At 43.4% G+C, this 16707-nt stretch overlaps 1 protein-coding gene across 1 annotated transcript in view; it reads right to left on the minus strand.

The window, feature by feature from the left end:
• Window positions 1-1734: 1734 nt before the first annotated feature.
• The window catches only part of cry2 (cryptochrome circadian regulator 2), a 36084-nt gene continuing 21111 nt past the window's right edge, over window positions 1735-16707 (minus strand). The window contains exons 4-13 of the mRNA XM_083763910.1: window positions 15851-16035; window positions 15069-15157; window positions 14244-14384; window positions 11052-11177; window positions 9170-9355; window positions 8254-8405; window positions 6457-6659; window positions 5788-5868; window positions 4623-5280; window positions 1735-3651 (exon numbers count right to left, since the gene is read on the minus strand). Coding sequence (XP_083620036.1) covers window positions 4646-5280; window positions 5788-5868; window positions 6457-6659; window positions 8254-8405; window positions 9170-9355; window positions 11052-11177; window positions 14244-14384; window positions 15069-15157; window positions 15851-16035 — 1798 coding nt within the window. The 3' untranslated portion in view covers window positions 1735-3651; window positions 4623-4645. The remainder of the gene's footprint in view (window positions 3652-4622; window positions 5281-5787; window positions 5869-6456; window positions 6660-8253; window positions 8406-9169; window positions 9356-11051; window positions 11178-14243; window positions 14385-15068; window positions 15158-15850; window positions 16036-16707) is intronic.

The following is a 16707-nucleotide window of genomic DNA, read 5'->3' on the forward strand; positions in this document are numbered from 1 at the left end:
CTACCAGTTATTCAGAAAGAATACCCATTTGGACTCACATCTCCGTCAGCTTATGCAAGTTCTCTGGAAGTCCATGCATAAACCGGGGTTGAGCATTGTTGTACACGAATCATAAAAGGCCGGGTTAATCAAAAGTAGAATGGAAGATCTCTTTTCATTATTAATGTAGGTTAGTGTACAGTGTACTTGATAAACCAATAACGTAATGATTTACTGGTCAACATGAACAAATTAGGCTATTTCACATGTTCTTTTGGCTGATGTACAGTAACATGCAAATTTACTTACTTTTAGTAGGCTAATTTAGTAAAAGGTATTCTATCATCCAACTCCAGAAAGTAAGTGCTGGTCTGGGAATTATTGACTTGAAGACGCAGAGATGGTGTGTTTTGAGTCTTTTGTATGATGGCTCCTTCATTGTCAAAGGACAGAAATCCATTTTGCTAATTTAAAAAGCTTTCAGTCAGAACTAGTTGCATTAGTTCATTAGTTGCACAGTCCCAATAGTTTTGGCCAATCTCTGTCACCAATTACTGAAACTAATAATTTAGCATTAGCACCTATGACATCATGGGCCCTATTTTGCGTAGCTTAAGTACCAGGTCTTATGATTTAACTTAAGACCTGGAGGCATGGCCAATGCCGTTTGGCCACTCAACACAGCCAAATAGCATTGGCCATGCTTCAAGGTCTTAAGTTAAGACATAAGACCTGGTATTAAGATATATGAAAAATATTTGCCCATCTGTCATTAATGAGACAATATGCAAAGTGTAGCGCTAGTTAATGCTTTGCTTGTGGAATGATTTATTGAACCAAATGTGACAGAGAAGTATCGCTCAAGTGAACGTCAATGAAGCGCACGTAGAACCGATTCCTGGGATTTTGGGAAACATCTGCCTCACGACTACAACGCTTTGGCAATCCAACTGAGCTTTGTGGAAATCCCTTTCCGATAACCAGATTGTCAATTAGACAGGAAAGAGAGAGACAGCTTATGGTTACATAATTATAATATATAAACAAGTTGACGTAAGTGCAATTAAATATAGACACACAGGAGAGAATGAGTTTAACACATTAGCGTTTTCCTCTACAGGAGTAGTATCCACTGTCAAAAGAACATATTTCTTTATCATCCTTCTTTGTGGAGAAAATAGCATTAATTGCCAAATATATGTATATCATGTAAGCATCCACAATCCAGAACTTCATGGCAAGTACTGTATGATTTGGAGCTACTGGTAAACTGCCTTACCAAGATTTCAACACTTCACTTCACTTGAATTATGTTACAGTAAAAGCGAAATACCAGTAAAAGTGAGAATAACGGAACAGAGGTCGCCCATTTCCCCCAAGGGAAATAGAAACATCCCCTCTGCACATATTGGGAATGTATCTCCTGTTCGCCATTTTTAATTTTGTTCAACCGGGGCCGCCGGCTCGCTTGCCCCAGCACCAAATATTTTTTTTCAAATCAGGGTAAAATATCTGAAATATCTTCCAAAATAATCAAATTAGTTACATATTAACACCATATACAGGGCTTCAGTATATGCTCTATGAGCTTCAAACTTTTCAGTTTTTAAGATTTATGCCACATTTTCACGATTTCTCTAAAATAGCAGACCTACAAGCTCGTAGCGCGCCACTCGGTGGCGCGCTATGAGCTTGTAGGTCTGCTATTTTTCAATAGCTAAAGCATAACATGATGCTAACACCAAAAGGGGTTCCCAAAAAATTGTGACCAAAAATGTTAAAACTTTTGTACATTCAAAGTCAAAGTCATACGATTTGTCACACACGTTACCGCAGTGAAATGTGTTCTCCGCATTTGACCCATCTCTTGGAGCGGTGAGCCGCTGAGCTGAGCTGAGCTGCAGCCAAGGAGCACTGAGCTGCAGCCAAGGAGCACTGAGCTGCAGCCAAGGAGCGCTGAGCTGCAGCCAAGGAGCGGTGAGCTGCAGCCAAGGAGCGCTGAGCTGCAGCCAAGGAGCGGTGAGCCGCAGCCAAGGAGCGGTGAGCTGTAGCCAAGGAGCGGTGAGCTGCAGCCAAGGAGCGGTGAGCCGCAGCCAAGGAGCGGTGAGCCGCAGCCAAGGAGCGCTGAGCTGCAGCCGTGCCGTGCTCGATTTGATCCCCCAATCCAACCCTTTGATGCCGAGTGCCAAGCAGGGAGGCATTGGGTCCAATTTTTACAGTCTTTGGTATGACCCGGCCGGGGATCGAACCCCCGACCTCCCAGTCTCAGGGCGGACACTCTAACCACAAGGCCACTGTCTGGTCTTTCTGGTCACTCCTTCCATTCATTTTTATGACTGGCCAAAGACCCGAACTAAGTTAATGTTACGTCTACTGGAGCACCAGGTGCTCTTGGTGCTGTCACACAATTCAGGTTGTCCAGAGCGTCTGAATATTGGTAGAGAAGTCAATGCAAAATGCGATGGTTTCAGCTTTTTGGTACTCGATCTATATAGACCACGTACACTCATACATATAGGATTTATGTATGTAACTAGTGAAGTAAAATGAATATTACCCCTAGTAGAGTAGTACTACTATGAGCATGTGTTACATATTCATGTGTCGTATCTGCTGTTCTAGTGTACATTGTTGCACACATGGGTATCAATTAATGAGTGATTTAAAACTCAAATTTTCCTGTGGAAAACACATTGCTCATGGGCGGTACATGGATAAATATACATATTCACATGTGTGTGTCAGAGGTGGAAAGTAATATTATTGCTTTAGTTACTGTATTACAGTTACAATAATAGTATATATTTTATATGACACATTAAATATGGTCATACAGGACTTTACAGTACCCTGCCATAACTGATATAAATATTAAATTGCTCACCAGAACAATGCCACAAGACGGTAACCCATGAATCTCTGTGGGCAAAACCCAAGCCCCAAAGTAAGGCTATCCAATGTTGAAGATGCCACCACCTACTGGCCAAAATGTGGAATTGCAGCACTTTAATGGAGGTGGACGGACATTCATGACGTCACGTGCGTAGGCTAAACTTCCCGCTCGCTCGAGCCATTTCGTTATACTTCCGGCAGTCTTCCGGGGCGCTTCAAAACGCCACTGAGCAACTTCCACTGAAATGAATAGCTTGGGTGGCGGGGCTAGCGCTCCAGCTCTATCCCTTTATAGCTCTATGGCAAAACCTGCACAAAGAATTCCATCTGAACGTGCCACTATGCCAGTATACTTATTTAGGCAATAGGGTATTTTTTAAGTGGTGCAACCACTTCTACATCCAGCTTGCAATGTCCGTGTAGCTGTGTACGTGTTTGTGATGTGTGTAGGTAGGTAGGTACCTGTGACCTGTGTGTTAGCACGAGTGGTGTGCGCATGCGTGAAATTGGAACGAGAGAAGTATGTGACATGGCTGCCACCTGCTGGACGACGGGAGTTGCACCACTTGGTTCACACTGGTGTGCTTTTTAAGTAATACGTATCTTTCCACCTCTGGTTCAAGGGTCGTGTGTTTTAGTAATCGACAGTAGACAAAATACATTTCCTGCCCATGAAGTCAAATGTGAAAACACTGGGAACAGAGGAATATCTATGAGGATTTGTTAGTCCAGACTCCAGTGGGAGGTGTCCTCTTGTCTTCTGTTGGACGCAAAGTGTTCCTGAAACACACACACACACAATCAGGGTTTTAGCCATGGGTACAGGGTATGCACACACATAACCTGTCCTTAACTGTCATGCCAAAACGTTTATTTGAATTATCTCCATCGGGTCATTGGTCAAACGCATTTCATAAAAAGCCTGTAATTAACTCTCTACTCTACTTTTCACTTAAACAATTGTACTCCATCTCATCTCTGGAAAAAAAAAACGATTTACAAACTAAGAACGCACAGCAAATCAGCTCTCAGCAAGTGAAGTGACACCACCACAGTTCCAGAATAAACCTGAATAAAACATCCCCCCCAGTGTGTACACACCATAGACTGTAAAAAAATATGGACAAAGCGTTCCCCGGGTCTAACATGGACGTAAAATGAAGCCTGTAATTCTACGGTAATTCCTGATGTAAATCGCCATATTTCTAGATCCGTTTTGGCCCAGCTGGCCATTGGCTGGCTCCGTTTTGGCCCAGCTGGCCATTGGCTGGCCCAGACAACGAGGCGGGACTTCCCCCCTTCTTCTCAGTTGGTTTTTATTTTGACTCGAGTGGGAGGGGAATCCCGATCATAGACTGTAACGGTAGCCACGCCCCTCAGAACATACGCGACTTTATGGTCATTTCTTTAATTAATGGGACCATAATTTTCCAAAAAGAATATTATGACATTAGAAATTAGACTTTAAACTAGTGACTGGAAGCAGAAAGTATTCATAACCATGTTTATTAAGGTAATACAGTCTAGGTGAAGTTGGGCCCAAATACATGGACTTCTATGGGGCTATGGGTTTTTCTGGGTCCAATGACAGCGCCACAACAGGCCATTATATGAATCGCGATTTCCTTATAGGCTTCACAAAATATCTGTCTGACTGCCCCCCTGGAACGCGCGCGCGCACACGCACGCACACGCACACACACACACACACACACACACACACACACACACACACACAATTGTCCCACTACCTTATTGTAACATTCCTGCTTCTTTATTCTCTCCTCTGTGTGCTCCCTTCTTCCATCCGCTCATCCTCTCCCAGCTCCTCCTCCATCTCCTCCTCTCTCCTTCCTCCTCCTCCTTCCCTGGTCGCCGCCGTCACGTAGCTCTGTCTGTCCCGCTGCCTCTGGGTGCGCCTCAGCTTTCGGTACTGGCCTCTCCTCTTCTGACCTTGGCCGGGCGTCGGTGCTGAAGCCGCCGGGGGTGACGGCTGAGGATGAGGGGAGAGTGCCGAGGGGGTGGGAGGGCTTTGACACGGGGACGACGAGGAGAGTGTAGGATCTGGAGGGCTAGCAGCAGCGCGGTTGGTTAGCGGAAAAGTGAAAGGGGAGGAGGCGGTGCAGGCCTGATTTAGGGCCAGGTTTGAGACTTGGATTTGGATTGCCGTGTGGTCATCGGATGTGGTGGATGCAGGAGGGGCCGTGCCCGAGGCTGTGCTTTGACACCAGTGTGCCGACGGCGTCTGGGGTGAGTCATTCGTTGTGACAGCAACGTGCCCTGGGTCTGCATGTGATGTCACAGCAGAGGAGACGAGACGCAGGGAAGGGGCTGTCGGGGATGACGTGCGTACTGTGGCCGTAGAGCAGCCTGCGGCTTCACTGTCAACTGGTGCTCCGACAGGGGAGTCTGGAAAACACACACACATGCAATGCCACAGTGTTCAGACCCATTCTGACCTGAGATCAGATTAAAAAAAAAAAAGTCTTCTACATCCTGACAGTTTTCTGAAAAAGCTATGTTTCTATGTCAGTCGTTCTTCCATTTTTCAAAAATAGCAGACCTACAAGCGCTTAGCGCGCCACTCGGTGGCGCGCTATGAGCTTGTAGATCTGCTATTTTTCAATAGCTAAAGCATAACATAATGCTAACACATAAAGGGGTTCCCGTCCCCAAAATGGGTTAAGAGGCTGCATCATGGTTACTTCACTTGTACAAAGACGTCCATCAAAAATTTGACACATTCTAATAGTCAACAATTATAATGGAAAACAAAATCAGTCGGATGCGGGGTGCTTTCTACAAGTGCTAAACACTGCACTACATTTTTAAACTGAACCTAAAGCCTTATATAATTATACTTAGCTGTTTTAGGTGAGCCACAAATAAATCAGGCCGTATAAAAACTGTTCTCACCAGAACCACTATCGGTCTGGGAGTCGTCAGTCATGGGTGGCTCCGCCTCCTCTTGTATAGTTGGTACCGAAGCAAGGAGACCTGACACACACACGCACGCACGCACGCACGCACGCACGCACGCACACACACACACACACACACACACACACACACACACAATGCAATCAATGTGTTTGTTTCAATTTAGGGCACACAGGGTTTATATGAAATGATACGGTTAGGGAATATAGGCAGGGCTTAAAGCCAAAAACAATCCCAAGACTGAAAATGTTTTTTTTTTTGCAAATCTGCACTGATCTCATTACATGACCCCTATGAGATCCTCAGGACTGAAATCAGTCCCCAGGACTGAGAACTTTAACCCATTCTGACCGGGCACCCATTTTTTGTGTCGGCATCACGTCATGCTTTAGCTATTGAAAAATAGCAGATCTACAAGATCATATCGCGCCACCGAGTGGCGCGATACGAGCTTGTAGGTCTGCTATTTATTTATTTTTATCGAAGAACGACTGACATTTTTTAGAATCTGATCTCAGGTCAGAATGGGTTTATCATCAGACCAGTGTGTGTCCGGTGGAAACCTCGTGTGAATCTGATCTCAGGTCAGAATTGGTTAAGCCCTGAATATAGTTGTTTGTTTCATTATGACAGTTGTTTACTTACTCAGTCCTCTGTAGTGTGACAGCTGCTGGTAGACCTGTTTCATCCTCTCTATGTTCAACCTGCTGGCCTCGGCGTGGTTTATCATGGGCTTGGGGTAGTCCACTCCCACCACACAGTTGGCTGCCTTCTGGACTGATTGGGGGGCGTTCCAGGGCTCGTATATGTACCGGTTTGGGTAGTCCTTTAAAATGGGGATGTAACGCCTGGGGAGAACAAACGTTTGTTTTACATGCTTCTTTAACACAATTAAAACATAGGACGTGTGAGAACGTCATAAGGATCCCGAAATATTGGTGCCTACGACGTCTGTGGACGTCCTAGCGACGTCCCAGCGACGCGGGGCGAGATAAGAATATTCCGAATTTTTCCTTCTTTTTTTTTTGGCATTTCGCTTTTCGCTTGCCGTATGCCAGGGTTCCCCAATTAATTTTCCTCAAAGGCCATATTTTGACTAGCGTACCAGGCTGGGGGCCGAGTCTGCACGCGCGAGGTCGAGGTCTTGCCCTGAAAATTCATTTTCAGGGCAAGACCCCATTTGAAAAGGATGCCCAGTTTGACATGCATAGGCTACTGACCCCCATTTAATGCCATTTATATCTGGGACCCTTAAAAAAAAAAAAAAAAAAAAAAAAAATCTTTCATGGGCCACAAGGGGGCGCTCTGTGGGCCGCAAATGGCCCGCGGGCCGCCTATTGGGGTACCCTGCCGTATGCTAACGCTCAGTGCAACTATTAGCTTGTCATTGACTCCCATGTTAGCGCGGCGGGAAGAATGACTCGTATCTCCTAATCCAAGGCGCTCTCCGTGGTGATGAATGGATCGATATGCTGGCGCTTCATTTCTGCTCCTCATCCGTCTCTCCCGCAAAATATGAACGCTTTTTGGAGCGTAAAAAAATATATTAAGATGATCGGGGATCTGAAGTCTCTTTGTAAAGTCAACTTTTTTAGGAAAGTGTTTCCGGTTCATGGCTTTCAAAGTAAAAGCGATCAGACAACTCTGGCACCCCGGAGCTTCTATTTTGATGCACTTCCGGCACTAAATGTGTTTAATTTGAAGAACAGGAACATCTTAGCGGGTATTGTCATTTGTCAGAATGCACAGTGAAAGTGTGAGCACCAATCAGAAAGACCCTTTCTCAACTATATATAAAGTCAGAGTTACAGAGAAAGCCCAGTCTATTCTTGTCGCCTACTGTTAGCTCAGGTTACTTCCATTGGGTCACAGATACCATGAGCCAAGATGGAGGAAGAAGAGATAATAATAATAATAATAATAGATATATATGATGCTGGCTGTGCAACAAATAAAGTTGACCTAGTCAGCTCTTTAACATGTATATTATTATGACCTCCTCGACTGTCATGTTTGCTGACAGATGTTTGAGTCTGAACGGCCCCCTAGTGGATGTATTTTACCAATGCCAACGTAAAGGACAGGTAGGAAGTACAGTATTTTAACAGTGACGGTAACATTGTTTGAAACTGACATATTTCTGCACGTAAACTAAAAAGAGGATGCTATAAAAAGGGATCATGCTTAAGTCATGCTGGAAAAGCAATTCAATTCACAGCAACAAACTCCACTTCGTAATAGCCTCTGTGCCGTGCATTATTCCTCAATAACGGCACCACTTGTCATCGATTATGCCTTACATAAACACAGCTAAGAAATCTGATCATGTGAAGATATAGAAAATGGTTCACTATGCAGCGATAACTTGGCAATAATAATAATTATTTACCGTGTGTACACTTTACCAGTGTATCCATAATGCGGTATACAGTAGATCGCTACCTGATGAAGTCTCCCGAGGGGTCTGTGCGCCTCCCAAAGCCGACGGGACAGTAGCAGTGGAAGAACTGCTGGAAGAAGGCACTGCAAGACAGCCACATCCAACTCCCAGCGTTCACGCTCCAATCCGCATCCAACAGCAGCTCCTCAAACACCTGCATTCAACGCACACAAGAGTCAGATGATAATGGGAGAACTGCAGGACAGTCACAGGATGGTCAGCGCATTCAAGGATTAGCAAAAACTAAAAAACACACAAAAAACATCCACTATAGCCTTCATGGTTTTCCTCCATTCCATCCTCTGTCCATCTCTAGGGCTGTCACGATTACACATTTAAGATGACGATTTAATTGTCACGGAAATAACTGCGATTAACAACATATTAATGTAATTGCTTTCGGCATTGGAAATTGGAACATTGTGAATAGAAACGTTTTAGGCTTCTTAATAAAAAAAAGTACACAGGGCAGAAATGACAAATAACTGAAAGAAATTACTGCCATTTTATACTTTTTTTTTATTTTTATAATAGCTAATCTACAAGCTTGTAGCAAGTAGATCTGCTATTATTTCTGCTTTTTTTATGTTATGAACATTTTGCGACATTATGACGATTATGACAAATTATTTGCGATTAACTCAAATAATTGCCATTAGACGTTTATCCCATTCTGACCGGGCACCCATTTTGGTGTTGGCATCATGTCATGCTTTAGCTATTGAAAAATAGCAGATCTACAAGCTCATATCGCGCCACCGAGTGGCGCGATACGAGCTTGTAGGTCTGCTATTTTTGAAAAATCGAAGAACGACGGACATAGAAACATAGCTTTATCAGAAAACTGTCAGGATGTAGAAGACGTTTATAGAATCTGATCTCAGGTCAGAATGGGTTATGTAATAATAGTCTCCTGACCTTCATGCCGCTCTCCCAGCTGATCCAGAGGTCTCCCCGGGTGAGGAAGCAGGCCACGGCGTGCCGTGCCAGGTGGTGGATCCAGCCCTCCTGTCTCAGTTGTGTCATGATGGCGTCGATCCAGGGGAACCCGGTTCGGCCCTCTGCCCATTTAGCCAACGCCTCGGGGTTCTGGTCCCACGGAATCTGGAGAGACCACGTTAAGAGATGAACCCATTTTGACCTGGGAACGATTCTAAAAAATGTCTTCTACATCCTGACCGTTTTCTGAAAAAGCTATGTTTCTATGTCAGTCGTTCTTTGATTTTTCAAAAATAGCAGACCTACAAGCTCGTAGCGCGCCACTCGGTGGCGCGCTATGAGCTTGTAGATCTGCTATTTTTCAATAGCTAAAAGCATAGCATAATGCTAACACCAAATGGGTTCACGCCCAAAATGGGTTAATTCTAACTTCGACTGAATTCTAACTCACAACAACAACAATCATACAACAACAATCGTATCATGGCAGTACTAATAGAGCGTCGCAGTCCCTCCCCCTTTCAGAACAACGAGTGGCCCAGGAAATGAATCCCAATGCATTTATTCCCATAAGGCATTTCAAAACGTATTTATTTAACCCATTCTGACCGGGCACCCATTTTGGTGTCGGCATCATGTTATGCTTTAGCTATTTAAAAATAGCAGATCTACAAGCTCATATCGCGCCACCGAGTGGCGCGATACGAGCTTGTAGGTCTGCTATTTTTGAAAAATCGAAGAGCGACTGACATTTTTTAGAATCTGATCTCAGGTCAGAATGGGTTCATCAGACCAGTGTGTGTCCGGCGGAAACCTCGTATGAATCTGATCTCAGGTCAGAATGGGTTAAAGACCTTTTAAGCGTCGTGCGAAGCCAACTCTTGTCGTGACAAATCACGACAGCACACACAATATTTTGGACCAAACAAATAATTACAAAGAAGAAAAACAACAAAAAAGTGTTGTAACCTGCCGTTTTTTTTTCTACTTTCTAATTATTTGTTTGGCCCGAAAAATTGTGTTTGTTGTCATGATTTGTCACGACAAGAGTTGGCTTTGTCCGCGGCGTAAACGTCTTTAAATAAATACTTTCTGATAAGTCTATGAGGAAAATTAACGGGGATTTATTTTCCGGGTCTCTCGAGGGGGCGGGACTGCGACGCTCTATTCAGTATTTTAGCTGTGACGTGAGCGCCCCCTCCTGAGATACTTCCGGGTCCTACTTTTGTGTCGCTTTTGTGTCCCCATGGAGTTATACTGTGGCGCTCCGTCTGACTAAATCTGAGACGAAAACAACCACAAGTCTCATTTTACCGCTTTCCTCGCAACAACAAAGCTGTGCTGCTCTCCAAAATCTGGCTGTGACAGGCCGTCTGCCCCACATGGAATACTATCGCCATTTTATTTTATTGTGTCAACTAAATCCTCATTAATGCAAACTAGATTCAACATACTCAAGCCTGCACACATTCTAAATATCCCCCGAAATATTTTACCGAGCATATGAACTGTTGCCACCTTCAATAATAATGATAATAATAGTCTTTATTGTCTCCACATCATATATTTTTGTTGTCATGGACACTTGTACAAAACATTAATAATTCTACTCGAGTTGGAAGCATTAAGACCCATTTTAACCCTCTATGGCTTCCTTTCTGAAAAATAACGTCAATTTAAAAAGATTCACGCGTTTAGATATTCTATTTACAATGGGATGCCGACGGGAGCTGGTGCCACTTGGACCCGGACGTAACGTAGCACTACAAAATGACGTCGGACTTAAATACTGAATAGTGGTTAGCATCAACAAGAGTGATCATGGCATTAGGCAAGTGTTTTACTACATGATGTCACACACCTGGACACAGATGGGGTTTCCCTCCATGCGATCAAAGTTTGGGTTGTTGGTGGCAGCTGTGTAGAAGAACTCCCTCCATAGTAACTGACCGAATAAGGACAGTGGTGGACTGCAGCGCTTACGGAGCTAGTGGCGAGGGAGAAGACGGGACAGAAAGAGAAAGTACAGAATGAAAATTATATATAGAGAGCAGTGCTGGGCAGTAACGAGTTACTAGTTACATATTACTGTAATATTATAACTTTTTCCAGTAACGAGTAACATAACGAATTACTCTGCAGAAATAGTAATATAGTGACTATTTACTCCGCCAAAACACGCTTCGTTACTCCTTACTTTCACTTAGAAATGAGCGTCGTTTATTTTGGTTCATTCGTTCGGTTATGCACTCATGGTAGATGGTTGTTGCATGGCATGCAAAAATAGAACAGATCTACAAAGCTATCAACGGGTAAAAACAGACATGCGTTGTAGCTATGGTTGTAGCTTGTAGATCTGTTTTGTTGGCCTGCATAGCCCGCGCACAGTTATGACGTAGCGTATGCGTCTGGGGCAGGTCTGGGGGTCTCACACTTGTTTCACTTCTAAAAAACAACAAAGACAGACACAGACCTGCATGACAGAGAAATGTATCGGTATTATATATATATATTAATGTCCGTTGTAAACTTTGCGTGTGCAAAAAAACACTTTGTCTAAACGTATTGAAGCATCTGTTTAAAGACGCACAAGAAACACAGACTAGAGCTCCCCCCCTGCAGGCAAAACAGACATAAATGGAGACTTATCTGAAGAATTGGCTCGTCGCTGGGTGTATTGTTGTAGGCGAGAGGTTAACCCGTACCTCATGAACATTTGACTCGGCCTAATTTAGACCCATCATGGTCCGGAGCGGTTGCGCAAAGACCCGCCCGGAGGCAGCAATGTTTAATGCAATGTATTTGTGTGTGTTTTTTGTTGTTGAATTACTCTTGACAAAGTTGTAAAAGTCAACAGTATGTATATCCATAACATAAGCAAGCATCACGCTAGCAGACAATACTCTGGTTATTATTGTTATTATTATATTTGTCTCCACCAGGCCGAAGGCATGTGGGGAGAGTATGTTTTGCACTCCGTCCGTCCGCGTGTCCGTCCGTCCGTCCGTCCGTGTGTCCGTGTGTCCGTGAACAGCTAATCTCGGCCACCGTTAACCCGGTCGATGCCATATTTTGCACACACACTCCCTGGATGCCAACCATGAACCTCTGCCCCAAACTTTCCAGAACGGCCTGTTATAGCGCCACCAGGAGGCCGCTTTGTGCAAAACAAGTTTTTGCACAGTACACCTACAGATTTTGTCCAAACATCACGCAAATTGGTACACAGTCTCTCTAGAGCCATTCAACGAAACGGGTCTTTCAGATTTATCAGACTCCATCCTGATTGGTTAAGATTGGCTTCCAAAGTTCACAGGAGTGCTCAGTTTCAAACAAAATGCTGCAAATCATGAACACATCGCGTGATTTCCGTGAAATTGTGCACCCACATTCCCACTAGGCCGAGGACGAAATGCCACAAGAACAATTTCAACTCAGCCTCAAGGTGGCGCTATAACTGGCCGAAAAGTGTTTTTACCTCTAACTGCACGGATCTGTGGATAACCTGGTGGAGACCTGTGCCCGGAAGGGCACTTTTTCTAGTTTCACAATATGATACACAGATACGCCGGCTACAGTACTTTCTGCTTGCTTATGTTATGGATATAGGCCTACATACTGCTGACATTTACAACTTTGTCAACAAAAATACTTTAATAAATTCCATTAAACAGCTGCCGGGTGGGTCTTTGTGGGTCTTTCCAATGCTCTGGCATTGGAAAAATAAACGTTGAGGTCCAATGTTAGGCTGCCTCCAATCTGAGAACCCATCGGCAAATAAAGGAATAGCAGCGTCCTCTTTTTCCTTTGAATTGGACGTGAGTCAACAGTCTGTCTTGAGAGGCTGCCTCAAAAAGGTCAGAGACTGTTTATTTATTGCTTTATTTTATTGTTTGTTATATGTATACAATATATAGGCTACTGTCTATTTTGAGATGCTGCAGCCATGTGTGTGCAGTTCAGATTGATTGATGTTGAATCCCAAATGTGGAATATGCAGCATAAAAAGGCTGATTGAGAGACTGTTGACTATTTTTGTTTTATATCCTGCAATTATTCAGTTTGGCTGATTGGAGACTTCTTATTCCAATGAATTGGATTCAGTTGTAAAAGGAGCTGGCTAAACAGATTGTGTTCTTTCTGCAGGTGGAGGGGGCCCGGTTGAAAAGTAATATAAAGTAATGTGTAACAGTATTACTCTTGATTCCAAGTAATAAGTAATATTATTACTTTTTCTAAGGAGTAATAAGTAAAGTAAAGATATTACTCCTCCTAAGTAATATTGCCCAACACTGATAGAGAGAAAACTAGTATGCATGCTACCGTACGTAGCACATTACCAAACGCGAACCTCTACTAAAGCGTTGATCTACAAATGGAACCAAATGTAGGTGGAAGAGTTTTTCTGGGTTCATTTATACACTCTTGTACACTCACATTATGTACACGCTTCTGAGTTGAATTAACACTATTCGATTAGTCGAATAGTCGACTAATCGATCGGAACGGGTCTCAGTCGACTGACCACCTCTTAGTCGATGTTCATCAAAAAAAAGAAAAAATAAATTGCCCCAAAAAATTATATATAAAAATACAATATTTACAAAAATATACAAAAATATTGTATTATTCCACTAGGTCTGTGGGGGACATAAACACATTTGAACATTCTGACCAATGTGCATGTGGAGTGTGTCTGCCTGTGTGGCAATGTGCCACTGCCTGTGACTTGAATCGCACAGTGCGCTGGCCTGATAGACTCCCGAATCTCAATCTCACCTGCTGTGCTCAATCTGGCTAATGACAAGCCTCTCAGTTGTTAAAAAAAAAGATTTGAACAGTCAGAATGTTCAAATGTGTTTATGTCCCCCACAGACCTAGTGGAATAATACAATATTTTTGTATATATATATTTTTTTTTGCTCAGTCGACTATTAGTCGACTAACAGCAAATGTATTCATCAGTCGACTATACAAATCCTTAGTCGGGGACAGCCCTAGTGTGTGTGTGTGTGTGTGTGTGTGTGTGTGTGTGTGTGTGTGTGTGTGTTACCTTCATATACAGCTCTCTGAGGTTGTAGTAGAACACCCTGCAGGACAGACATCCAAAGCGAAGGTAAGGGCTGAGGCCTGTCGGACTGGCAAACAGGGAACACGAGTTGACCCGTGGGTGCTCAAAGTTAGCCACCCACACCTGCACCCAAAGACAGGACACACAAAGCAGAATACCAGTGAGCAAATCTGAATGGCATTAACCTCCATGTAAAAACACCTAACTATTTTATACTGGCCAAATGTCTTAAACATGTCCCGGATTGTAGCTTTAACAGTAGTAGCATGTTAATATTGTGTGCCACTCCGATACGTTCCATTCTGGGCGGGAACCCATTTTGGTGTCAGCATCATGTCATGCTTTAGCTATTGAAAAATAGCAGATCTACAAGCTCGTAGCGCGCCACCGAGTGGCGCGCTATGAGCTTGTAGGTCTGCTATTTTTGAAAAATCGAAGAGCGACTGACGTAGAAGACATTTTTAGAATCTGATCTCAGGTCAGAATGGAAAACTGTCAGGATGAAGAAGATTTTTTTTAAAGGTATATTCAGTGATTTCACTCAAAAAACCTTAGGTTTCGTTTTTGGCTGTGGGACCCAGCCTTTCGTCCAATCAGGATAGAGAGTCAAAAACGAAACCTAAGGTTTTTTGACCCCCAGGGGTTAACTGGGGACAGGGAGGAACTCCTTATATGGCCAGCACACTCTATAGTAGAGAGGATTATCACAACAAAACAAAAAAATAAGTGATATTTGAATTAAGTGAAATCACTGAATATACCTTTAAATCTGATCTCAGGTCAGAATGGGTTAAGTAGTTTCTTTACCTTTCTGTCCAGGTGTTTGTTTAGTCTGTCCAGGGCTTCAGACTCACCTCCTCTCCACACGGCAGGAGGTAAACCCTCCATCTTGAACCCTAGTAAGAAAGATTGATTATTTACCGCCCTGAAAGTAGAAGGGAATCCTATTTCTGCCCATACATTCTTTATTCTGATTGACTCTCACAGTCCAGCTGATGCCTAGTTTTATACACCGCTGCATGACAGTGTCACTTGCAGACAAGAACTGAACAATTCAAAGACCTTGAGAACAGCAAGGTCTAAAAGGGGTTTGAGGAGTTCTTACAAATTCTCACAAAGTCTCATATGGGAGGACCACGTCTCAGAAACGTGGGGACCTACCATTGGTCACAGACAAGAGAGAAAAGGATGAGGCTGGCTGGACACCGTGTTAGGCACCCCGGAATCAAGCAAACGGACACTGTGGGAGCCAACCCATGGCAACGCCAGAAAACTAAATAATCGCACCACCTATGTAGATACACTGCGGCACAACAGTGGACCTAACAGGGCAGCGAACGCATCGATTTAACACACATTGACTGATTTCAGTTCGATCAGACTTCCAACATTATAAAATGAAAGTCACGTTAAAAGAAATAGAGGAAGTACTTCTGTGTCCTTCTGTGGTACATTATCGACACATTCATCATCAGGTTTGCCCGCTGATCGGTCCCAGAAGTTCGCGAAATGAGCTCCAGGCACACAGACATGCACGCACGCACGCACACACACGCACAAATATGGCCTGCCTCTTTCGCCTCTCTCACCTAGTTCTTCCAGGGACGGCACGCTGTAGTGATGGTCGTGGTTTTCAGCTATGTGAGTTCTACATATGTCCATCTGCTGCTGGCTGATGGTGGGCATAGGTCTCCTGGGAAGCTCCAGTCTGTTCACAATGGCCTGGAAACGCTTGAATGTCAACGGAGGAATGTTGTTGTTTATCTCTATGATCCTGTAAAGGAGGACAGAAATGGATTGGTACACTGATATGTGAGCACATTATATTGTGGCGCTGTCTAGGCCTGTCAAAAAAAACGATTCGAGTTAGAATCGCGATTCTAATGCCGTCCGATTCAGAATCGATTCTCATTTTCCAAAAATCTTTTTTTTTTTTTTTTCTTGCACAAATGTACCTGTGCATGCAATGCATTATGGCCTGGGTTTCTGCATAGTGCATTTACTACCAACTAAGCTAAGCCTGCCAATTGTATTTATTTTACACCTGTTTTAATACTAATGTATTGTTCTGGTATTGAGTGATTTTGTAACTTTTGTACTGGTTCAAATTTGTGCAAGCTAAATAAATGAGACATGTTCTAACTCTTGGATTTAACCTTTGTGTGTTTAAATCATTCAGTTGATAAAACCTTTACAATTATACAAGCTTTTTACTAAATGTACTCTGCTTTCATGCCAGAAGACTGGAGTAGATCATGCTAAAATTATATTTAATTGTTTTTAATAAAAATAAAAAACTGCTTTAGAATCGGAAAAAAAATCTTTTTTGAATCGAGAATCGGAAAAATCGAAAAGATCGTTTTTGAATCGAATCGTCACCCCAAGAATCGGAATCGAATCGAATCGTGGGACACCTAAAGATTCGCAGCCCTAGCGCTGTCCCACA

Source organism: Protomyctophum parallelum, assembly GCF_964188405.1.
Source record: "Protomyctophum parallelum genome assembly, chromosome: 4".
NCBI classification, from domain to species: Eukaryota; Metazoa; Chordata; class Actinopteri; order Myctophiformes; family Myctophidae; genus Protomyctophum; species Protomyctophum parallelum.